We start from the raw sequence: 23,870 nt of genomic DNA, 5'->3' as shown, positions 1-23,870 counted from the left end.
GAGAAATGTCACTGGGTTCCAGAGTGTGTCCCACCCCCAGGGACGTGCTCAGGACTGCTCCGTGGGGTGGGTGATGCTTTTAGTGCTGCTGTGAAGGCACAGGCTGAGGGACAGAGGAGCACGGAGGGGAAGAGGTGTGGATGCTCTCTGAACACCTCTGCCTGATGGGCAGGACAGGTAAAATCTCCTTTTTTGGGTACCTGTTCTGTGCCTGAGGGGCAGGACAGGTAAAATCTCCCTTTGACTCCTCAGGGACTGATGGAGCCCCTTAGGAAAACCCTTCAAGTCAGCTCCACCTTGTGCCTGGCAGAGCTTCAGACACTTCAGGCTGGGTTTTGTCCCCTGGTGTCCCCTCTGGGGACGGGTCCCTGCCTGTGATGGATCTGCATTTTTGACACTGCAATCACTGAACACTAACCCATGGAGAATTTGGACTTGTAATTTTGATTAAAGTGATTGATTTTTAAAGCAGCCTCAGTTCGTTTTGGGCCATTAGAGGGTATTTGAAAGGAAAATAACTCTTTAATTAAATTAGCAGTGTGTAAGCATCCTGCTCTGCTTTCTAAGCAGAACTTCTGGGGGTTTTTAAATCGTATTCCCTTCAGTTCTCTGCTGGCACATTTTGAGGTTAAAAGTGATGCAGAATTATTAAGACCAACGAACTCGTGCTGAGCAACTCTTAAACTTTAAATGAAGTTTTTCCTTTGGGAGAACAGCCAGGTTGTGTTGTTGTGTAAAGCAATTCTTGTCCACCCACCTGGATGGGATATTAATATAGCCCACGGAAGGAGTGCTGTGTAAACAGCAAAGTGCTTCCCTTTTGTTTGTAAAGCATTCTTTTCAGACTACAACCACGTCTGAAAGGTTCAGTTTATAGGGAGAATCAAATAAGTGAGATAAAAGAATGTGTATGTTCCAGTGCTGTGCAATAGGAGGAGATAATTTATGCTCTGTATCTGCGATTAGTGACCCGAGGCTGTTGAACTTCCTCTTTATGGATTGGGAAAATGCTGTGACAGTTTTCAAGGGAATTGCTCTCTTTGAGTTTAAAGAGATGAAAATGGGTCTGCTAACAAGGCCCAGCTTCAGCGGGTGCTTTCATATTCCTCGTGTTTAAAAAAAAAAGGGAGGCAGGAGAAGCCAAGGCAGTTGGGTGCTTTGATATGTGTGACCCCAGAGGCTGCACAGCAGCAGCTGCAGAGGGGGAATGGCAGCCAGGGCTCAGGGACCTGCAGGAGGCTGCCCTGGGTGCTTTGAGGGCACTGACCAGGCTGTTCTCAGGAGGGCAGCTGCCATCTGGTGCCACTTCTCCTCTTCTGAGGGGTTGTGGTGCTGCTTCCCATGGTGATATTCCAGGACATTCCCAAAGCCAGGAATTCCCTCTGCCTGTGCTGGCCTCTTGAGCCAGGGGGATGAGCACCAGCCTGGACTGGGATTTAGAGCTGCCCTCCCTCAGCTGGGGCAAGTTGGTGAGGAAATAGCTGAAAAGTGGCTCCTGATTTCAGGTGTGGCTTTGCTGCACCCTCAGAACACCAGCTCTGGGAGGTTTGAGCTGGTTTGGGCCTTTAGCTGCACAATTCCATTAGCTGTGGTGAAATATCATCCTCAGCCTCTGATCTGGAGGTGATTAAACCGAGGGGCTGTTTGTTACTGAAGACATTGGGCAGGAAAACAAACAGCTGGGAGCACATCTGGAGCGTGGCTGCCTTTGCAGCAGGCACAGTAAATCCTGGAATTGGAGCTGCTGCTGCCTTGCCCTGCAGATGAATTCCTCGTGTGCTCCTTGGGAAGCTCTTGTGGCACGAGTGCTGCAGTTCCACCAGTTCAAGTGCTGGGAAATGGCTTTGGGTTTGTCAGTGCTGCTGCTGCCAGGGCATGAATATTTCATTTCACTTTTCCAAGGTACTGAGCACTCAGGGAGCTCCAGGGCTTTTTGGGGCAGGCTCCCAGGGAGATGGCAGGGCCAGAACTGCAGAAGGCAGCTGAAATGTGGGCTTCAGGATTGATGCAAAGGCTTCTCCCCCTGCCTGGTGTGTCACTGGGAGGCAGAGCTCCTCAGCTGGTTACACAGTCTCAAACACTTCCATTTCCCCAAAGACAGGCAGTTTGCAGAACCAAGGTCATGGAAGTGTTGAAACCTCTCTGAGAAGATTCTCTGTGGTAAAAGGCAGCTGATGGAAATCATGAGCTCTCTCTAAACCATCAGACCAAGTTTTATACAAATTCCCTGAATGACTTCTGGTCATTTTTCTGTTTTGGAAGGTTCCCTGCCAGTTTCTGCATTTCTGGTAGCTCAGAGACTTCTCCTGTTTGCAGTGGCTCTGGAGAGAGCTGGCTGAGCTGATTCCCTTGGGGTGAATCCTTGTGCCCAGGCCAGGGAGAGACATCAGCCCTCATCATCATCATCCTCAGAAGGCTTCTGGAGTCAGCCTTGAGTCTGGCTCTGAGGGGTTCCATCCAGTGCCTCCAGTAATGGAGGAAATTAATTGGAGTTCTGGAGGACTGAGTGCTTTCTGCTGCTCGGGCTCTGAGCTTTCTGCTGCTGGACCTGGCACTGAATTAACACCTTGACTTCTTTAATAGAAGTTATTAGTGGCTTCATTTGTTGGAGCTGTAATGCTGTGCTGATTATATGGCCCAAGACAAACGATTGACTTTGGGCTGTGCGTTAGCTTGGCTGGCTGTGTTCACTGCAGCCCAGAGCAGAGTGCACGTGGGGCCCGTGGGATGTGCTGGAGGTTTAAAAACCACATTTCTCTGGTTCAGAGCTGCTTTTCTTGTGCACCATCCCAGATGTCTGTGTGTTCACACTCCCAGCACCCAGGAAAAGTTGTTTTTTTATTTCTATCTCTCTCCCAACTGTTCCTTTGAGATTTTTTTCTCTTCCAGCAGGTAAATGCATCCTGTTTATTCTCAGTGCAGTTATTTCTGGTTTTAGTGTTTTCAATATCTGGCTATTTCCAGATGAATGGAGAGCATCTCTGCAATCTTTCTGTTCAGATGAGACTGCAGCCTGTGGAGCTGCTTTGGGGTATGTTTGTTTAGTCCTGATTTACATCCAAACACAAAAACTCTAAAGCTGGTGCTGCCAATTGAGCTGTTGGCACGGGGCAGGCAGCACCAGTCTGTGTCAGGAGTTCCCTGTGGTGAGGGACAGCCCTGTCTCCTGCACAGTGACACCTGGAAGATTGCTGCTGTTTCCTTGGGGAGCTCCCTGGCTGGTGCCCGTTCACTGGGCAGGGTTTTGGTGGGGCTGTGTCTGGCCCTGTGTGCCAGCCCTGCTGAGTTGGGTGTCAAAAGCTGGTTTTGCTCTGGTTCCAGCCCTCAGCCGGGCAGTGACACACCTGGCAGGGACACGTTTCAGCGAGTGACCATTTCCCAGTGAGTGAATCCCTCTGGGGAGCTGCACGAGGAGACCTTCACTGTCCAGGCACTCATTTCCCACTTTGTTTCCTCCCAGGAACAGCCAGGTCTCGGGCTCTGTGCATTTTCTTTCCCTTCCTTTTTGTGATTGCCAGCCCAGCCTGTTGGCAAAGGTGCTGTAACTTTTCCTGCTCTCAATTCCCTGCCCATGAGGTGATATTTTAGCAGGCAGTGGCTGTTCAAACTCGGGGCTGGGTTTGCAGAGCAAACTCCTGCTTGTTTTATCCTCTGGCTCTCGGTGTGTCTTTGTTCAAAGGTAAACCCCTGGGTGAGATGGTAAAGAAAATGTGGCCTCTTGATATTTAAAAGGTGAGAAATCTATTTAAACTGTGGATGATGGCTTTGAATAGCCCCACTGCTGAGTGCTGCTTGTTTTAATAGAAGTGATAAATACTGTGGCTGGTTCTGCTCTGCAATTAGATCTGAGCTATGTGCTATAAATGACATTTAATGGCAAATGTCAGGCGGGGCCCTAGTGGTATCTTCATTTCAGTGTTGCACTTCCTTGGCACAACGCTAAAAAAACCTTAATGGAATTTAATTACCAGAGCATCCATTCACTGATCAGTGAAATGCATTTGTGATCCCATTAGGTGCTGGCTCCTGGTGCTGAGCTGAGCAGGAGATGCTCAGGAGGGTCCCTGGCACTTCTGGCTCAGCAGCTCCCTCAAATCTGCTCCTGGGAAAGGCAAAGTCTGTGACCAGAGTGGGCTGGGAGAGGCAGACAGCAGGAGCAGGGATGCTGTGGTCAGAACCAGATTGCTTTCTCTCTCAGGGGTGTTAATTACAGCCCGTTAATGACTCTGGGCTGTTTGTGCAGTAACAGCAGAGCTGTGGCACCTCCAGCCTCACCTGGATTGGTGAGTTTCTGTGGAATGCACAATTGTGAGTTTGTTGGAAATGGGATTTCCCTGCCCAGGTGCAGGGTGATACCCTGGGGAGGCACTGATGGAGGGGCAGCAGCTCTGGGGGCTGGCAGCACCTTCTCTGCACAATTACCTGGAATTCCTCTTTACAGGGACATGTGGGGGGGAATAAACCCAGGAAACCTGGATGGGAGAGAAGGAAACGGAGCAGAAAGAGACCACAAAGGGATTAAATGAGGTAGTAAGCAGTGACCCATAACCTTCATGGAAGATCTTATCATAGTTTTATTTTAAGCCAGTCAGTTTTTAAGCATAACTGTTTTTTTTTTTTAACAAGATGAAATTATCTTTTGTCATTTAGGATCACAGTGAAATTTTAGGGGTGTTTTGTACCCAAGTGTATTTCACTTAAATGAGAGCAGGTGACTTGCTGGTTCTCAGCACAGCGAGCAGCTTTGTTTCTGGGCAAGCTGGAAAGCTGCTGGAATAATCACTGGAGTTTATTTTAAATACAGACATCTCTCGTGGTCATCACCCAAAAGGAACAATGTTCTTTTTCTCCTCTAAAACCCTGGGTGAGGCTGTGCTCAAGGTGAGACACGAGAGTGACACTAAATAAAATAAAGGGCTGACACTTGTTCCACAGCAGTCAGCTTTTGTAAAACCTGCTGGATTTGCTGAACTTCCTTAGAGCTGCTCTGTGCTTGGGGCACAGAGAGCTCCAGGGCTGCCTCCTGTCAGGTGGGTCTCACTGCTGGGCTCACCTGGATCAGTTCAGTGCTGTTCATTGCATTTCCTTGTGTTGCATTTCCTGCTGGGGTGGGTCTCTCTGCTGGATCCACTGGGCTCAGTTTGGTGCTCTTCACTGCATTTCCTGATGGGTCTGTCCTGCTGCAGAGCTGCCACAGATCTCATGCCTCGTGTGTCCCAGCAGAACATGCTGTGCTCTCAGGGCTGTGCCTGAGCTCAGGGCTGTGCTGAGCTGTGTTTTTCAGCAAGTCTGGCAGCTCCAGTGCCAAACACCCACGCTGGGAGACAGCAGATGGCATCTCCTGGGCACTGACTGCAGGGAGGGTGGGCACCAGCGCTCTGCAGAGCTCCAGCCCCGGGGCTGTGGGGCTGCCTCACGTGCACAGACAGCCCTGAGATGATGTGCCCTGCTGGAAAGGTGGGTTTGGGCACTCTGATTGACACTTGGGTGGGTCAGTAGGCTCAGGTGTGTTCCCCTGCCCTCCTGTGAGGATCAAGGCCACAAATGACCTGAGTGTGATCTTGACAGCCCTGTGCTGCTTCTCATTCTGTAGATCAGAACAAACCCTTGTGAGCAGCGTCCCTGAGTGCACCCCCTGGGCTCTGGGCCAGCTGTGTCCCTGCAGGTGTGCAGTGCTCTGAGCACCTGGGAGAGCCTGGAATCCAGGGCAAGAGGAGGGTCAGGAGTGCTTTCCATCTCAGAGTTCCTCCTGCACCAGGCTGAATTCATTCCCAGCATGCTGAGGTGACTCAGTGAATCCCAAAAGGAGTTTTGTTTGTGAATCAAAAGGACACTGAAAAATTCCTGCTGTAAACAGTTAGAAAATGTCAGTGTGAAAAAAATCCGATATTGTTTTGTCAGTAAATTATGCTGTGGCCAGCACAGATCACAGGGATGGCCCTTTACCCTGGGCACAGCAATGTTTGCCACCCCTGCAGCTCATCCCCAGCCCAGCTCAGCCTCAGTGCACCCTCTGGTCGATCAGCACAGCTTTCCCAGGCTCTCATTTCCTGCCCCCATCACACAAACCCAGCCTCTGTGCCCAGAGCAGCCAGCCAGGCTGTTTCCATCAGGAAATCCCTGTGGATGGGGCAGTGGATAACAGGAGCAGGTTTGGGGCTGCAGGCTCTGCCTTGGCTGGGGCAGGGGCACAGAGGGTCCATCTGCATGTGCCCACATCACTGCTTTTATTTCACAGTTGGTTCTTGCTGAACACTGACAATGCTGCTCTGTTTGCAAGGAGTAATTATGTGTTGCTATGCAGGCGTCTGAATTAAATAATCAAGCTGCAAAAATAACATTCATTTGTAGTAATAACCTCTGCATTTCCAGGCTGGGTTTGCTTGGCTTACAAACAGCTGATCAGTTTTCTTAATTAATTAGCAAACAGCCTACAAAAAGATACCCTGAGAACGTTGAATTACACGTGCTGCTGTGGGGTGGGAAGAGAAATAATCCTTGCTGTGGCTCCTTAGCTCCTGGTTTCCAGACAGGTTCATTTGTGTCCCCCCTCTGCCTTTATTTTTCCCCCCAGTGAATCTGAGTGGTTTCTATTTTTCCTTTTCTCTCCTTGACTATTAGTAAATGTCAGAATGGACTGAGAGTGAGGAGGAGTGAGGTTTCATGTGGCAAACAGGTTGGGGAGGGAGATGTTCTGTTCCTTCCCCTGTTTGTTTCCCTGCTAGCCCTGACTCCAGAGTGCCCATCTGTCATCCCCAGCCCTTGGCACGCTGCTCCAGAGCTGGCTGGGATGGAACCTGGCTCTAAATAGGGCAGGCAGTGTGATTATTCCCTCGGTGATTGTTCCCCCTGGGAGGAGCTGCAGGACATCTGTGCTGGATGCACACTCGGGGTCTCTGGAGGCTCTGAGGATTTGGGGTGTGCAGGGGCTCTGTTCTGAAGTGTGTCCCAGGGAAAGCAGGCACCTTGGAACTGTCACAAATGCTGTGAAATCAGGACATTCCTGCTTTTTAAAGAGAACTTGCAGCATTGTTTTTTCCCCTTCAAGGCAGAGGCTCGTTTTCAATAGAAGCTGACCAGATGCTTGTGAACTGAAATGCTTTAATCCATTTACAGATCCCATCTAATTCTTGTTCAATGTCCAAAACTGATGCATGGTGTTTAAAAGGAACAAAACCCAGAATGTCAGCGAGAATAAAACCCCCAAATGAGCACTTTGTGAGCACTGCAGCAAAAGACAATATTTTCATTAAAGGGGAGAGTGTGGTTTTGCAGCACAGGGAATCGTTTGAGCTGACAGAAAGACTCTTGAAATTTAAAGCTCTTGCCATGGCTGCACTTCTGCAAGCCTGGATTTGGCATGTGACTGACTGCAGCTTTTCACATGGAAAGGTGTAAAAAAGGGAAAAAAAAAAAAAGTCACACTTTTAGGAGGTAGGGGACACCTTTTGTGTGCACATGGTTTGGAAATAAAGAGTCTGCCACAGGAGTTGGTGCCTTGACACCTCTGAGTGCAGCCTGCTTTAGAAATGACATACGTGTTCAGGAAGTTGGCTGACAAAATAGCATGTCTAGGAATTTCTGTGCCATCAGGGATGGAGATGGGAAAAGGGAGACTCTGACAGACGTTTTGTATTTTCAGCAAGATTGAAGCTTCAGGTTAAACCCCACAAAGTGCTCTGTGCTGGAGAGTGGGCACAGAAAAGGGGTGCAGCTGTTACATGAATTGCAGACATTTTACAAAAATGACCACAATGGTATTTAGGAAGGAGATCAGCTCATCTTCCCCCCAGAAAACACCCAGGGGATTTGCAGAGAGATGCTGGGTTGATGTTTCCCATCATTGCTGCCAGCTCCCCTAAGAGAATTTATGAACTCTTGGCGAGAGGGTAACAGGTTATTTACTTGGACTTCTTAGTCTCCAGAAGCCAGAGAGGCTGCCCATGGAAGCTGTGGTGCACAGGGCATTGTTTCAGCAGAGCAGCCCAGCCTGCAGCCCCAGTTCCTGAGCAGCAGGCAGCAGAAACCAGAGCCCCTCACTCGCTGTCCCTTTGACTTTCCCTGTGCATTTCCAAGCTCCTTGGCTCTGATCACAGCTGGGGTGTTCAAAAGGCTCCAGCCCGGGATGCTCAGAGTGGTTTGGGGATGGGATGTGGAGGTGGCTTGGTCCAGGGATGAAGATCAGAGTGGTTTGGGGATGGGGATGTGGAGGTGGCTCAGCCCAGGGATGAAGCTCAGAGTGGTTTGGGGATGGGATGTGGAGGTGGCTCAGCCCAGGAAGCTCAGAGTGGTTTGGGGATGGGATGTGGAGGTGGCTCAGCCCATGAAGCTCAGAGTGGTTTGGGGATGGGATGTGGAGGTGGCTCAGCCCAGGGATGAAGCTCAGAGTGGTTTGGGGATGGGATGTGGAGGTGGCTCGGTCCCAGCTTTCCTGGCACAATGCTGCCACTGGCAGTGGCCTGCCGGTATTACACGGGCTCTGCTCAGGAAATGCCTTTCCCGGGAAGGTCTGGCTGTTGTTTATTCAGCAGAAAAGCTCTGACAGCCGGGCTGCTGCTGCAGGGGAGCCAGCAGAACCTGCCAACAGCCCAGTGACCTGCAGGGTAACCCCGAAGGGGTTTAGGAGCTCAGGAGCAGCCTTAGGCTGCTCTAGGGGATTGCAGCCCAGAGGAAAACAAGGCTGCAGTTGCCTCATGCCAGAAGAATGTTCCCTTCCCTTCGGGCCGTTGTTGTTCTCTGGTTTGGAGCAGCAGGGAGAATTGCAGGCCAGGGGGTTCCAAGATGAACTGAGCAGAGTCTGTAGTGACTCGATCTAAAGTTCTCTCTAAGTGGTGCTTATGCTTCAGTCTCCTTCTAAAAAGGAACAAATTGGTGGCTGGAGTGAAAAAAAAGCATTTGGGGAAGACAGTTTTGTGTAAATTTTGCTGTGAGGTTGATGAGCAGTCAGAGCCTGTAATTATTGTGATTGAAGTGCAGTATCCTATTCTTTTGTGTAATAAAGAACATCTATGATTATGTCTGGATCCATCTGTCCTTGGGGGGAAAAATCTATTATCTCTTGGTTTCCACTGCTCAGAGTGGTTGCACTGAATGGTGTTACTGTGGGTATTCTTTTCTGCATGTTTGGCCATAAATACTTCTTATTTGTGGAAATCAGCAGGCTGCATGAAGCCAAAAATTGCAGTCCTTTTCTGATCCCTGCCTCTTCCCTTGGGTTAATTAACAGGAGTGAGTTGATTGGGGTGTGCTGGTGAGATGCAGAGGCACAACTGATGCGGGAGGGTCTCCCTGCCTTGGGCTGGGCTGGGAATCAATCTGTCACCAGCACAGGCTGCAGAAATTCCTCCCTCTGGGTCTGACTGGGGGGTTCCCAGTGGGGGCTGTGACTGATTTCCCTGGCAGTAACCCCGGGGTTGTTTTTCAGAGCAAGAGGGACCATCTGCTGATGAACGTGAAGTGGTACTACCGCCAGTCCGAGGTGCCCGACTCGGTGTACCAGCACCTGGTGCAGGACAGGCACAACGAGAACGGTGAGTGGGGCCAGCCTGGCACGAGCCTGGCATCAGCAGGGCCAGCCTGGCCTGAGCCTGGCTTTAACAGGGCCAGCCTGGCACGAGCCTGGCATCAGCAGGGCCAGCCTGGCCTGAGCCTGGCTTCAGCAGGGCCAGCCTGCCCTGCCCTCCCCCAGTCCCATTTTTAACAGAACACTTCTGCACAGAGACATGGAACCAGGACATGGTGCTCTCTACCTGCCTGGTGTCACTGGTGTGTGTCCTGTTCCTGTAATCAGGGGCATTCCAGGTGTGCTGGAAGTGCTGGGCTGCATTATTAATAATAATTAGTAACAACAGCAGAAACTATTGTAATAACAGTGGGTTGTATTATATTATTATTATTATTATTATTATTATTATTATTATTATTATTATTATTATTATTATTATTATTATTATTATTATTATTATTATTATTATTATTATTATTATTATTATTATTATCCTTCTTGAGAGAGGATAGAAAAGCAGAATAACCCCAGATCCTTGGTGGGCCTCCTGGATGCTGTGCTGGTAATGAACTGAGCACCAAGTGATCTGCAGAGATTGGGGATCTCCTCTGGTTTTTGTGGTTCTGCCATGAGGACTGTGTCTCAGCCGTGCTCCCTTGCAGTGAATGTTCACTGTGATTAATATTGCAGTGAGGGATGGAACTGAAGCACTTGGAGCTGAGTTTCCCCTTTTTTTCTCTTTGCAAAAACAAGTGTGATCTTGGCTTTCATAGGAGCAGAAGGAACTTTAGTACATATCCCAGTGTCATTTATCTCCTGCCTCCAGGGAAGACATAACATTTGCTTCTGTTCTTACCAGGAAATTTCCTTGAGGCAACTGTTAAAAATTCTGAAGATACTCCAAGGTGAACCGTGCTGATAAAAGTTGATGATTGAAATGTGGAAAGCAGCAACTTTCTGGTGCCTGACAGAACAAAGTTGAGCACACGCTCCCCTTTTAAAGGACATTCTGTCTGTGCTTTTAGCAAAAGCTCCACAAATCTAACATTTCTGCTACTAATTTATTTGAGGCTTCTAACAATGAGATTACAGGCACAGTGTCAGAAAGTATTTTTGATAGCACGGCTGCTTTTAATGCAGTCTCCTGTGTGTGGAGAAGTATTTCTGTGTCTTCCTCAAAGGTATTAGAAAGAAGTCATGGAAAAAGTTGTCTTCCAGCTCTTTTGTTAACACTCAGAATTTTCTGTGTTTGAGCATGAATGTCAATATTTACCTCAAAGCCAGAGCTCTGTGCAGTTACCCCTGTCAGGATTTTGCTGCAGATTTGACATTAAATATGCACAGGAGCCCATTCCTTGTCCTGGAAACCAAACAGATTCATTTCCTTGCTTCCTTCCCCCTGGGAGTGACTGCTCCCAGTGGTCAGCACGAGCCCCAGTGCCCTTGGAAAGATTTTTCCCTTCAGAAGTCCTGGGAGAATTGGTGATAAAAGCAGATGTGATGTTTGTTCTTCCACATGAATTCCCACAGCCCACCCCTGCCTGACAGAGCAGTTTTGTCACCTCAGTGCACCTGAGAGCGCCCTGGGGCTGTGCCCTGGTGGCACTGGTGGCACTGGTGGCCCGGCTGCTGTGTCAGGGCTGTGCTGCTGTTTGTCCCTGCAGATTCAGGACGGGAGCTGGTGATCACAGACCCCGTGATCAAGAACCGCGAGCTCTTCATCTCCGACTACGTGGACACGTACCACGCTGCTGCCCTGAGGTGGGGACACCTGGGGACACCTGGGGGGACAGCCTGGGGCCAGCACCCAGCTGGGGACAGCCTGGGGCTGGGACAGAGGTGTCAGGGGCTCTGGGGGGACAGCCAGGGGGGACAGAGTTCCTGAGGCTCTGAGGGGACAGGCAGAGGTTCCTGGGGTCACTGTCCCCCAGCCCAGCTGTGTCCTGTCCCCTGCAGTGTCCTGTGCCCTGGCCCTGCAGGCTGCTCCCTGTGCCAGGCAGTCAGAGGTGCCCAGCAGGAGCTGTTTGCCATCCCTGCCAGCTCAGGCTGGTCCCTGCAGCAGCACTGCCCTCCCCTCAGAGCCCTGCTGGCTCACAGTCCTGCAGCCCTGGCTCTCTGCTGAGCTGCATTAAAGGCCTGTTCTGGGTGCTGTCCCTGCTCACAGCTCAGCCCAGGCTGGGGCAGATCCCTGGCTGCAGCAGGGAGTGCTCCAGGTGTGTGCCCTGCCCTCTGCCCTGCTGCCCTGCCACCCTCCAGGCTTTTGGCTGAGCTGCCCAGCCTGGCCAGGCTGAGGGGACACCCTCACTTCAGGTGCTCCCAGATCCCAGCAGCCAGGCATTATTTGTCAGCTGATTTTCAGCATGCCAGACATGCATGGATATTGTCAAGATGCAAATTGAATAATCTCCCTGATAATGGTGCTCAGATGGTGTTTCACCACAGCCATCTGGAGACATTTTTTTGTTCAGAGTCACTTTGCTGAAGCCACTTTCTTCACGACAAACTGGCTTCTGTTCTGGTGGGGGAAAGTCTTTGATTTCCATATTAAACCTTTCTTATAAAGTCAGAGCATTCCAGGCTGTGCTGGGAGCCCCTGGCACTCCTCAGTGCCTCTGCTGAGTCCCCTTGCAGTGCTGCACCAGGAGCCAGGCTGGAAATGTGCTCCAGCACACAGACTCAGCTCTGTGGCTGCACCTTCCCTGGGACTGCTCTCACTCCCCTGCTACATCCTCTCCGTTCTTTTTCCCTTTGAAGAAGAGATAGGGACGGAAAGATAAAAATGGAATTTACGTGTGTGCCAAACAAACTTGGAAAATAACCTGAGAGTGCAGAGGATGAGCAGAAGGATAATTGCACATGGTGTTCCTGCAGAGAACGTGGGGGAGGCACAGTGTGTCGTGATGCATGAAAGGTTAACACGAGATTCTAATTTATTTTCATACCACATTATTCCTCTGCCCTCTGCAAACAAATGGCTCTGGACACACAATGGATTGATGACAAACTGGGGAATAAAAACCAGTGATTGTAACTAGCAATATCCTGCTCTAACCAGTGGAAAAATTTACCCAGAGGGTAGTTGTAGATCTCTGTGGAAGTGTGTAATAAACATGACGTGCTTTTTACCTCTCTGGTGAAATGCAGAACTCCTGGTCTGGAGTGCTGGGAGCAGGAGGTGCTGCTGCCATCCACAGAGACCTTGCAGCTTAGCTGGAAAATGCTTATTAGCTGCCAGGTGAATTATTGAAAGGAAGCCAGACCTCCTTCCCTAGAATACTTTTAAACTGTGAAATATCAAAAGAAACCCCCCTGCTCATTTTCTGTCACTCTAAGTACTAAACTGGGAAAGCAGTGTCAGCCTGCAGGGAGGAAATGAGTGAGGGAGCCAGGCTGGCACTCAGGGGGTGTGGGGGGCTCTCAGACCTTGGCTGGGGGAGTTTTGGAGGCTGTGGCTGTGACTGTAGCAGCTCTGCACGTTGGAGACTCTCAGCATTGCATTTCAAGCTGTTGTTTGTTGGGCTGATGGCATTTGGGCTCCTCAGGACTGTGCTGGCTGGAGGAGAATTAATGAGAGTTTGCAGAGCAGCATCTGAGCCACTGGGGCTGCATTTCCTTCCCTTTGCACCCTGGGAAGAGCCCAGACTTCTCTTACAGGATTTCTGTATTTATGGTGTTTTGGACATTTATGAGAGCAGGGATGCTGTGGCTTCTCCCCAGATTGCAGTGGCACTTAATTAAAGTAGCTGTTACTCCAGCTAGGATTCTAATGCCATTTTCTCCTCTTTCTTCCTTGCAGAGGGAAGTGCAACATCTCCCATTTCTCTGACATATTTGCTGCTAGAGAGTTCAAGGCACGAGTGGATTCATTTTTCTACATCCTGGGCTATAATCCAGAGACAAGGTAAGTGAAAATGGCTTTTAGACTCCACTTCACCACTGACCTGAGCTGGTGTTCACTCAGAGGTTGGCCTCCATGTCCTGGAGGTCTTCTCCAACCTTAATTCTGTGAAAGTCACTCAGGGGAAGACAGGCTCAAATCCAGCTGGCAGGAGGCTGGGCTGGAAGGGGTGCAAGGGAGAAGCTGCAGATTCCTGAGTGTGTGTTTATACAGGGGAAAAGAGCAGAAAATCAAATTCTGCAGCGAGTCATGGTATCCAGGTGCATCTCTGGGTAAATAATGTGCTGCTTCTGAAGAACTTCTTGGAAATCTGGAAGTTTTGTAAAACTTGCAGACTTCAGCAGGAGTTCTTGGCTGTCTTGTTGGCTGAATGTACCCTTGAAAATACCTCTAGAAATCATTTGCATATTCTAGTCAGCAAAGTTGAAATTTCAACGTTTCCAAGAAATCAAATTGGAAATTTCTAAGTGTGGAAATTCCTGCTTTCATGTGTAAATGATTGTGCAGGGTCCCTGTCAGGAATTCCTGGTTTATGCTTTGCTGGCCTAGAACAAATGGGAGGCACAGAAGGAATTTTTCTGGGATCAGTTCATGTTTGAGGGAGGTGTGTCCGTGCTCTTCATCTGCCTGGGGTTTGTTCAGCCAGCCTTGCTCAGCTCTTTGGAAAGCTCACTCCAGGCTGTGGCTTTGTTGTTTTCTGGGTCCAAACGTGACATTTTCTGCATTTTTGGGATTTTCTAGCACAGCAAAAGCCCCACAGGTGCCAGCCTTGAGGAGTTTGCTGTGCAGGGGGTGTTTCCATGAGCACCCCAGTGAGAGATGGATGCTTTGGCTCAGGTCTCTGCCCACTGCAGGGACAGCTCTGCACCCTGATTTCCAGAGATATCCTGGAGAAACGTCTCCTTTGAACTGGGGGTTAGATAAGCATGTAAATAATAAATATTGGATTGTTCTGTGGTGGATTAAAGCAGATCTGGATCTCTGTGCTTCGGGGCATTGTCAGCCACGAGTGCCTGCAGTTGGGAGGAGCTCCCTGAGTGGTGATCAGTAGGAAATTGTCTATTCATGAGGCTTCCTTGTCTCTGAGGTGTCCCAGTCTGCCTGGGAGAGAGGGACTGCAGGAACTCCTCCCTCGGGCACCTCCATCCCCTGGGAGTCTCCTGGTGCTGAGCCCTGGGGATCCCACATTCCAACACCATGCCCTAAAATGCTTCTGGAGCATCCACTGGTGTCTTCTTCTGGGTAGTCCACGAGGCAAGGCCAGGGGAGGTTTTCATGGGGGGGTTTTCATTGGTGAGGTTTTCCTGGATGAGGTTTTAATTGATAAGGTTTTCCTGGATGAGGTTTTAATTGATAAGGTTTTTTCCTGGATGAGGTTTTAATTGATAAGGTTTTTTCCTGGATGGGGTTTTCCTGGACGGGGTTTTCCTGGTGCCCCTCTCTGATGTTCAGCACCCTCCCTGAGCCCTGTGTTTGTCACTGTGCTTCAGTTTGGGGTTGGAGTGCTGGTATTGGTGCCTGAGGGATGGCTTCTCCTGGGAAATGGCATTTTTGGTGCTGTCAGTGGGGTTTTAAAGCCACTTTCTGGGTGGAGGTAGCTGTTAATTCTTCCAGCTGTTAGAGGATGAGTGAGCCTGAAAGGATCAATGGAAGGAAGGAGCAGAACACTTGTGGTCAGCTAATTACTCAAATTAGCCAGCTCTGCAAAGTCGGTGTTTCTTCCTGTGGCTGCAGCCAGGTTTCTTGGTCTAACTCAGGGCTGTATTTTGTGTTGGAGTGGGGGAGGTTGGGAGAGGGGAGCCGCAGGGAGGTCGTTTGTTTGTTTGTTTGTTTGTTTGGTGATTTTAGAGCTGGGTTTGCTGTGCTCGGGGCTGGCTGTGAGTTTCTACTCCTCATTTCCTCTGCTGTGGGAAGTGAAAGTGTTTGGGGCACATTTCAGGGGTTTGTCTGTTTTGGTTGGGTGGGAGGGTGAGAAACGCTCCCGGTTGTGTGAAATTGTCGCAGGAAAGGTCCTGCAGGCTGCAGTGAGCCCTGCTGGGGGATGTGGGGTGGGAGCCCAGCAGTCCTGAGCTGGGCTCTGTGTGCAGGGGGATTTCTGCCCGAGACATTCCGGGCTCACCATGGGAGGCTCAGACACTGCTGCAGCCTGGGAGGTGCAGCTCAGCCTGGTGGGGATCTATTTTAGCATGTTTGTGTTTGCAAAGAAGCTATTTTTGTGTGTTTGTATTTGCAAAAGAACTTGAAAAAGCCCCAGACTGCAGAAACATCCCCGGCTCTGGGGAGGATGGGTAGGACGAGGCCCTTGGGTTGGGGGACACGGAGCTCCAGGAAAGGTTTTGTCCTTTCTGAGCCCTTTGAAACTTGTGATACTCAAGGAAATTGTGTATCCACCTCTGCTACAATGAACATTCCTCACCGGATTGTTGGACAAGAAAATGAAGGGTTGTTCTGGGGCCTGATCTGCTTTGCTTTCTCCGTATTTCAAAATACAATGTTTGGGGAACTTTTTATCCTTCTTTAGCCTGATGGTAGGTGGGGGCATCTCAGAAGCTGGAAAACAGAGGGATGTGTCCTAATGAAAGCTGTGGGTGCTGGAGGGGACATTGCCTTCGTGTAGATGGGTACCCAAGAGCACGTTTGGATCACCCAATAAATAGAGGGGTCAGAGATGCAGGCTGGTGCAGGAAGTTCGGGCAGGGAGAATCAAGCCTGGCTCCTCGGGTGCCAAAGAAGAATATTCCTTAAATGGGAGAAGAATATTCCTTAAATGGGAGAAGAATATTCCTTAAATGGGAGAAGAATATTCCTTGAATGGGAGAAGAATATTCCTTAAATGGCTGTATGTATCCGCAGATCCCGGCTGTATTTACCTGCGGATCCCGGCTGTATTTATTTACAGATCCCGGCTGTATTTATTTACAGATCCCGGCTGTATTTATTTACAGATCCCGGCTGTATTTATCCGCGGATCCTGGCTGTATTTATCAGCGGATCCCGGCTGTATTTATTTAGGGATCCCGGCTGTATTTATCAGTGGATCCCGGCTGTATTTATCAGTGGATCCCGGCTGTATTTATTTACAGATCCCGGCTGTATTTATCAGCGGATCCCGGCTGTATTTATCAGTGGATCCCGGCTGTATTTATTTAGGGATCCCGGCTGTATTTATCAGCGGATCCCGGCTGTATTTATTTACAGATCCCGGCTGTATTTATTTACAGATCCCGGCTGTATTTATCAGCGGATCCCGGCTGTATTTATTTACAGATCCCGGCTGTATTTATTTACAGATCCCGGCTGTATTTATTTAGGGATCCCGGCTGTATTTATTTACAGATCCCGGCTGTATTTATCAGATCCCGGCTGTATTTATTTAGGGATCCCGGCTGTATTTATCAGCGGATCCCGGCTGTATTTATCACTGGATCCCGGCTGTATTTATTTAGGGATCCCGGCTGTACTTATTTACAGATCCCGGCTGTATTTATCAGCGGATCCCGGCTGTATTTATTACTGGATCCCGGCTGTATTTATCAGTGGATCCTGGCTGTATTTATTTAGGGATCCCGGCTGTATTTATTTAGGGATCCCGGCTGTATTTATTGAGGGATCCCGGCTGTTTCGGCGATCCCCGCCGCATTCTCTGCCGGATCAGCGGCCGTGAGCGGAGCCGTTCCGGAGGGAGAGGAGGAGGAGGAGGAAGGAGGGAGGAGGATGCGGGAGGGAGGGAGGGTCACAGCACATGCTCAGTGCCGCCGGTCCGAGGGCGAAGTTTGTGCGTTCTGCGTGCGGGCTTAGGTCACAGCACAAGCTCAGTGCAGGCTCGGCGAGCTCTGGCAGCCCGCATGTGCCTCCATTTTGAGCTGGGAGAGGGCAAAAGGCAGAGTTTGGGCCGGGAGCGGAGGGCTCGGCGATCCACCGCGGCCCCGGGCGCCTGGCACAGCCATGGACGATCCCCTCGGGCCCTGCAGGTAGGCAGCACCGCCCCAATGCTGGCCGCTGGCCGCCGCGGCTCCGCGGAGCTGGGGCACGGCCGGGGGCACGGCCCGGGGCACTGCCGGGGCACGGCCCGGGGCACGGTGGGCACGCTGCACCCGGGGGGTCTGGGGGCTCCGGTGCAGCCGTGTGCATGCCGCTGTGGGCAGGGCAGGGATGCTCGGGGGCTGTGACAGGAGGGGGCTGCAGCAGCAGCCACTGGGGCTCCTGGATGGGTGGTCCCTGCTGATGGAGGGCACTGAGCCTGGCACTGAGCCTGGCACTGAGCAGGTGAGAGGAGCAGGAGCTGCTGTGGCTGTGCTGGCCTGTCCTGCCCGTGCAGGTGGCACTGGTGCAGCTGAATGGCAGCAGCAGTGCAGGGCATCAGTGCAGGACTGCAGCAGTGCAGGGCAGCAGCAGTGCAGGGCAGCAGCAGCTCGGGCAGCAGCACAAGGCTCAGCAGGCAGGGGGTCAGGCTGATGGGATGAAGGGCAGGGCTCTGGTCCCTGTGGCACAGGCAGCAGTGTCACTGCTGGATGGAAATGGGGGTGAGGGGACCTGGGGCTGTGCTTGGGTCACACCTGTATGCTCTCATTGCCAGTGCCTGTCCCTGTGCCTGTCCTGCCCTGTCCTGCAGAGCTGGGCTCACTCAGGGACCTTGTTCTGGGGCTGGGCAGGCTTTGGGTGGAAAGGGGACAGGGCTGTGTGTGCTGCTCACAGTGCCACCTGGGAGCAGGGGGTGGCCCTTAGCCCTGCACACATTGTCACTCACCTGGCTGGGGCTGGCAGTGCCTGCTCACCTGGGCACCGAGGGACACACAAGGGGAGCAGCTTCAGACTAACAGAGCAGAGACTGGCATGAGAAGAGAGGAGGGGAGGGTGGGCAGGCCCTGGCACTGGTGCCCGGAGCAGCTGTGGTGGCCCCTGGATCCCTGGCAGTGCCCAAGGCCAGGCTGGGAGCAGCCTGGCACAGTGGAAGGTGTCCCTGCCATGGCAGGGGTGGCACTGGATGGGCTTTGAGGTCCCTTCCAGCCCAAACCAGTCTGTGATTCTTGTCAGAAGCTGAGGAATGAGTGACAAATACACCTGCAGAATCCTGCCCATGTCAGTGCCACATCCATGTCTGTATCCTGCCCCAAGTGACATTCCTGTAACCATCTCCTTTCAGACCTGCAGAGCATAAAAAAAGCCAGGAACACTTATTTCATGTGGATCACTTTGGCCATTGGCTGAACCCAGTCCTGCTAATGATGACAGAGCTCAGCCTGGCTGGATCTCCTCGTGGTGTAGAGAGGAGTCTCCACAGGCCTGAGCTTTGGACACATTCTCATTCCTGATGAAGATGCTCCTTGAGTGTGTGCAGGCCTCCAGCAGGAGTACAAGGATGTGGCAGTTTGTGTCCTTAGCTCTGGTTTTAAATGTTCCCTTCTGGACAGAAGAGAAGGGCTTGGGCAGCCAGGCCATCAGCAAACAGCTCAGGTTCGTGTGGAGGTGGGTTTGAAAAATAAAACCAAACAACAAAACCAGAAACCCAACCTCCCTGCTGCCCCCAGCCAGGGAAAGCCCCCAAAGCCCCAGCCCTGGGTGGCAGTGGGGTCAGGCTGGGGGTGCTGCTGCTGGCAGCATCCCTGGGCAGTGCAGCTGGGCTCCTGCAGCCCTTCCTTCCCCAGGGACAGCTCTGTCCTGGCTGCGTGCCCAGCAGGTTCTCCCAGCTCAGGCACTGCTGCTGGGTGGTCTGGTGAGTTAGTGCCACTCCAAACAGCTGTTAGAAATTGCAGATATATCATGGGAAGTGCTTGGATATTGTCCCTTGGATGAAGAATAGTCCCTTCCCTTTGTTCTGCCTTCTTCTCAGCTTTTTTTCCAGGCATAAATCAGCAAGATTACCTCTTTTCCCTTCCTCCCAGTTCTTTAGGATGCAATTTGTTTTAATTAGAGCTTGTTTCCAGGTGCATGGTGGAACTGGGGATACCTTGCAGCTCCTTTCATGCCTCCCATTCTTGATGCTTATCACCTGTGACACGAGCTGCTGCCTCTGCCCCTGAGTGCTGCTCAGGGAGCTGCAGGTTTGTGTTGGCAGGTTCAGAGCCAGGGGTTGATCACTGCCTCTGATCTGATGGAGCTTCATGGCAGGGGTCCCAGTGGGCTGCACAGGAGCTGGGGCTGTGCTGCTGGGGAGCTCAGGCTGGTTCAGCAGTGAATCTTTGGGAGTGTGGGAGGGCAGAGGCTCTGCCTGGCTGTTTGAGGAGCTGCACAGGAGCAGCACTTGAACAGCACAGTCCCTGCTGAGCTCCTTCACACCTCACCCCCAGTGCCAGTGCTGCTGGGGAGCAGCACTCTGCTCTCTTAAAACACTGGGAGCAGATAAAAACCTAGTCCCAGTAATGCATTTATTTGAACTTGTGGTCAGAATGCTGCTGTCTGCCTTTGTGGAGGGGAGCAGGTGTCAGAGGTGCCCCGTGGCACCTGCCAGCCAAACATTCCCCTCCCAGGGAATTCCTGGGTGGGGAGAACACTTCCTTCCTCTGCAGGAACTTGGCTGGATTTCTGCCACTCCATCCACCTCTGGGTAGGTGACAGCACTGAGGACTCTGTGTGGGCTTTTTTCCTTCCTCCTCTACAAACACGATGAAAGAACAACTTGATCTCGACAGAGCTTTTCCTGTGTGGCTCTGTGCAGCCCTTCCTGCTGCCAGCACACGGGGTGCAGGGCAGGCTGCAGTCCTTGCCCTGCAGGCAGGAGCAGGCTGCAGCTCGCTCTGCAGGTGCAGGAGTTGGGGCTCGCTGCTGCTCTGGGGGGGGGCAGGCACTGAGAGCCTTCCCTTGGCAGCTCCTGTGCTCAAATGCAGCCTGGATTGTTCACCCAGAAGACAAAATTGCTTCTGCTTGTTTTTTTTTTTTTAAATTATTGCAACACACAGTTACCATTTAAAACTGTAAACGAAGTTTAGCGTACAAGGGGCAAGGATATTTTCTGAGCATGAGAATCCTATTTCTGTAAAATAAAATTTTAAATCTTGCTTAAAGAATGAAGGTTTAGGACACAGGTGAATTCAGGGACTTGTTCCTCTGAGGTATTTAGCTCAGGGTTGAGGCAGTTGTGGGGTTTTTTTGCAGCCTGAACATGTTTGTCCCTGTTGTATTTTGGAGTGTGCAGTGTTTGAACATAAGATAATTTTGGGTTAAAATTACAGATCCACTTGGCTCAGTCTCCTGCCTCCCAACAGTGACCATAAACAGATGCTCTTGGCTGCAGTGCCAGTCACTCTCAGGCCCTGATAAACTGCTTTTTAATCTGCTCAAGTTGGAGTGCAGTCATTTTGTTCTCCCCTGTTTTGTCCCTCTGGAGATGGAACAAAATGATCCTTGCCAGATGTTTTCAGAGCTGCCTCTGAAGAGCTGGGGTCTTTCATCTTGGGTATTGGACTCTTTGAATTAAGGAATTTTTTTTTAAAAGCCCCTTTTCTTGGGACTTTCTTGGGAGTTTGTATTAATTTTGCAGAAATCCCAAGTGTCTAGGAGTTGCTTTGCAGTGTCCCCCTGTCAGTGGATGTAACTGATTGCCTGGCCATTGATTATGGCTGGTTGGGCAGTGCCAAGTGTGGGCTGCTGTCTGTGATTATTCTGTCACCCATGTGTGTGACATGGGCCTGCTTTTATTCAGGAAACCACTGGTGTTGATACCAGGCTTCATCCAGCACCCCAGGTCTCCTCAGGCTCTTTGTTCAGTGCTGCAGCTTGTTCCTGCCCATGAGAAACAAACCCAGCCTGGCTCCAAGGCCTTTCCTCTTTTAGCCTCTGCAATACAGAAGGAGGGACCTTTCCCAGCTGTCTTTGGACCCTCCATGGCTGCTTGAGAGGAGCTCTGTGGCTGGCTGGGGTCAAAGCCTGCTGGTGAAGCATCCCTGCAGTTCAGTTTGGGATCACCTCCCTGTGCACAGTCAGGATGCCCGGGGTGGTTCTGTGGGTGGCACAGAATGCTGTCCTGTGTGTCGGGGGGTTCTGGTTTGGCTTTGGGGTTTCTCTGGGTTCTTTTTAAACTGAGTGGCAGCCCTGAGTTATCTCTGGGGCTGGAGCTGGTGCTGGCTGGCAGAGGATGGCAGAGAGCACCGAGGGCAGGGTGGCCACAGCAGCACAGATCAACCCAGGCAGCTGCAGAGGGGCTGCAGCAGGGTGGGAGATGTGCATTTGCTGCAGGGGGCCTGCTGCTGAGCTCTGGCAGTGGAAAGGTGAAAGGAGCAGCACTGCTGAGGTCCCACCTTGCAGGTGATCCCTGAGTGCTTCCAGCAGAAACCTGCCCGAGCCCCGAGGCCTTCCCTGGGCAGGGAGCTGCCTGGGACTGGCACCAGGGACAGGGCAGGGCTTTGCCCAAGCCCCCAGGGCCTTTTGCCCTGGCCCAGCCTGGGCAGAGCTCTGCTGTGAGTTCCCAGCCCCACGTCCTGCCTGGCTCTGGGTGTTCTGGAGCAGAACCCTGAGCCCAGCTTCTGCCCAGAGCTGTTCTGCTGTGCCCTGGGGCACCTCTGCTGGCCTTGTCCCAGTCCTTGGGGGCACTGTGCCCATGGACAGAGCTGCCAGCTGTGCCAGCCCTGGGGACAGGACAGGAGGGCAGGTGACAAACAGAGGGTGAAGCTGGTTTGTGTGTTGGGAATTGTGCAGGCTCTGCTGTGCCAGCCTTGGGTGACTGGTGAGTGCTGGGGACAAGGCAGGTGGCAGAGGATGGAGCTGATTTCTGTGTTGGGAATTGTGCAGGCTCTGCTGTGCCAGCCTTCCTCCCTCTCTCCTTCCCAGGGTGGGAGAGGAGAGCCCAGGCTGTGCTCAGTCCTGCCCTCCAGGCTGCCCTGGTGCTTCAGGAGGGGGAGGCCAGGGGGACAAGGGGGGCTGGCCCTGCTCCCTGCCCTGCTGGGGCTCTGGGCACTGCCCTGGGCACCAGGCTCTGCTGCCTGCCCTGCTCTCCTCCTGCCTCTTTGATATTCCAGCGCTGGCTCCCAGCTCCTTTCTGACCAGCCCCTGTTTACTTTGCAGAACACAACGTTGCCATGGCAACAGGTTACTTTTCAAAGGGAACATCTTGTCATTATATTTAATCCACTGCAGCTGAGGAGGACTGAAATATTAAGTTGTTGTTGCTATGGATACTGCTTTGTTACAGCAGTTTCTTTTGTGTCACATTTCATATACAGTGTTGGCTCCTTTTTTCCCTTTCCCATCCAATAAACAAGGATGCCATTCCATTCTCACTGTAATTGCCCTCACCAATATGATTTAGCTTCAAATCTGCACTGCATTTTAGTTTCCATAGCAAGAATTTCCTCTCTGTTTGAAAGCCATTGCTGGGGGTGTGGGAGCAGCAGAAATGAGAGCAGATCCTGTGTCCTTGAGCAGGCAGGGCTCTGTGCCCTGCTCAGGTGCAGGGGGATGTGCAGCAGCCTGCCAGAGCTCCCTGCACAGCAGCCCAGCCCAGCCCTCACCTCCTGGGCAGGGAGGGAGCCCCTCCAGCTGGGAATGCTCCCAGGGAATGGGGACTGCTGCTGGGAGGACACACAGAAATATTTCTGTCCATCCTTCCTGAGGAGTGGCTGGAGAGCCCCACTGGGTTCCCACGGAGGGAGCTGGGGGCAGAAGTCCCATCCCAAACTTTGATTTTAACTTGGCAATTTCAGGATGCTCCAGCCTTGGTTTTAAATGTCTGTTTATCATCCTGAGCTGAAGAGTTTGGGGACTGGGGGTGTTTGGTTCCTCCTGTGAGAGCTGAAACCAGCCCAGGGCTCAGGGTGGGCACAGAGCCTGCACAGGAGCACTGAGAGCAGGGATGTGCATGGCCTTAAAATGAATCCTGGGAGGAAAGGAAGAGCATTTTCTGCTGTCAGCTTCCCCTTTGCTCCTCTCAGGGAGGGATTCTGACACCTTGTAGTAACCTGGTATTTAATGTGTGACTTTGTAAATAGAAAATTGATTTCCTAGTTCAGTCATTTCCTTGCATAGCCTGAAAACAAGAAAACAGTGTCAGGTTGTCTTGCAAAAATATGCATTGGGGGAAGACACTTTGACATGTTCTGATTGTTTTGGAGGCTTTTGGCTCATATTTGGAGTGGATTTGTTTCCTGGGAGGGTGGCACGGAGCAGGTTACTCAGCACACCTGAGCATACCCCCCCCTGCTCTCCCAGTGATGTTTTGTTTCTGCTCCTGCTCCATTTGCACTGGAAATGCAGTGACACAAAAGAGCATTACTGTGAATTTCATCAAGTGCAATTCTTTCTCATTGCTGTTTTTTTTTTTTGTACCTTAGGAGGCTAAACAGTACCCAAGGTGAAATCAGAGTGGGACCCAGCCACCAGGTAAGGGTTGGTTTGTGTTCAGCATCCAGAGGTGCTCTGGCCTCTCGATGAGTGCAGATGACGAGTGTTGAAAATGGCATGGGATCATTCATGGGGAGGGGTTTTAGAATCAAATTCAGGTGACTCACTTCAGTGGGTTCTTCAGCCTTCCTCAGC

General features: G+C 51.4%; 1 protein-coding gene across 1 annotated transcript in view; it reads left to right on the top strand.

Annotated features, from left to right (window-relative positions):
- The window catches only part of RERE (arginine-glutamic acid dipeptide repeats), a 164,604-nt gene that overhangs the window by 71,955 nt on the left and 68,779 nt on the right, over window positions 1–23,870 (top strand). The window contains 4 exon segments of the mRNA XM_030231967.2: window positions 9,425–9,530; window positions 11,170–11,266; window positions 13,302–13,406; window positions 23,666–23,714. Of these exon segments, the coding sequence (XP_030087827.2) occupies window positions 9,425–9,530; window positions 11,170–11,266; window positions 13,302–13,406; window positions 23,666–23,714 (357 nt within the window).

This window comes from Serinus canaria, chromosome 21 (assembly GCF_022539315.1).
Source record: "Serinus canaria isolate serCan28SL12 chromosome 21, serCan2020, whole genome shotgun sequence".
NCBI classification, from domain to species: Eukaryota; Metazoa; Chordata; class Aves; order Passeriformes; family Fringillidae; genus Serinus; species Serinus canaria.
The sequence above is the reverse complement of the archived record's forward strand: the minus strand, read 5'-3'. Positions and strand labels throughout refer to the sequence as shown.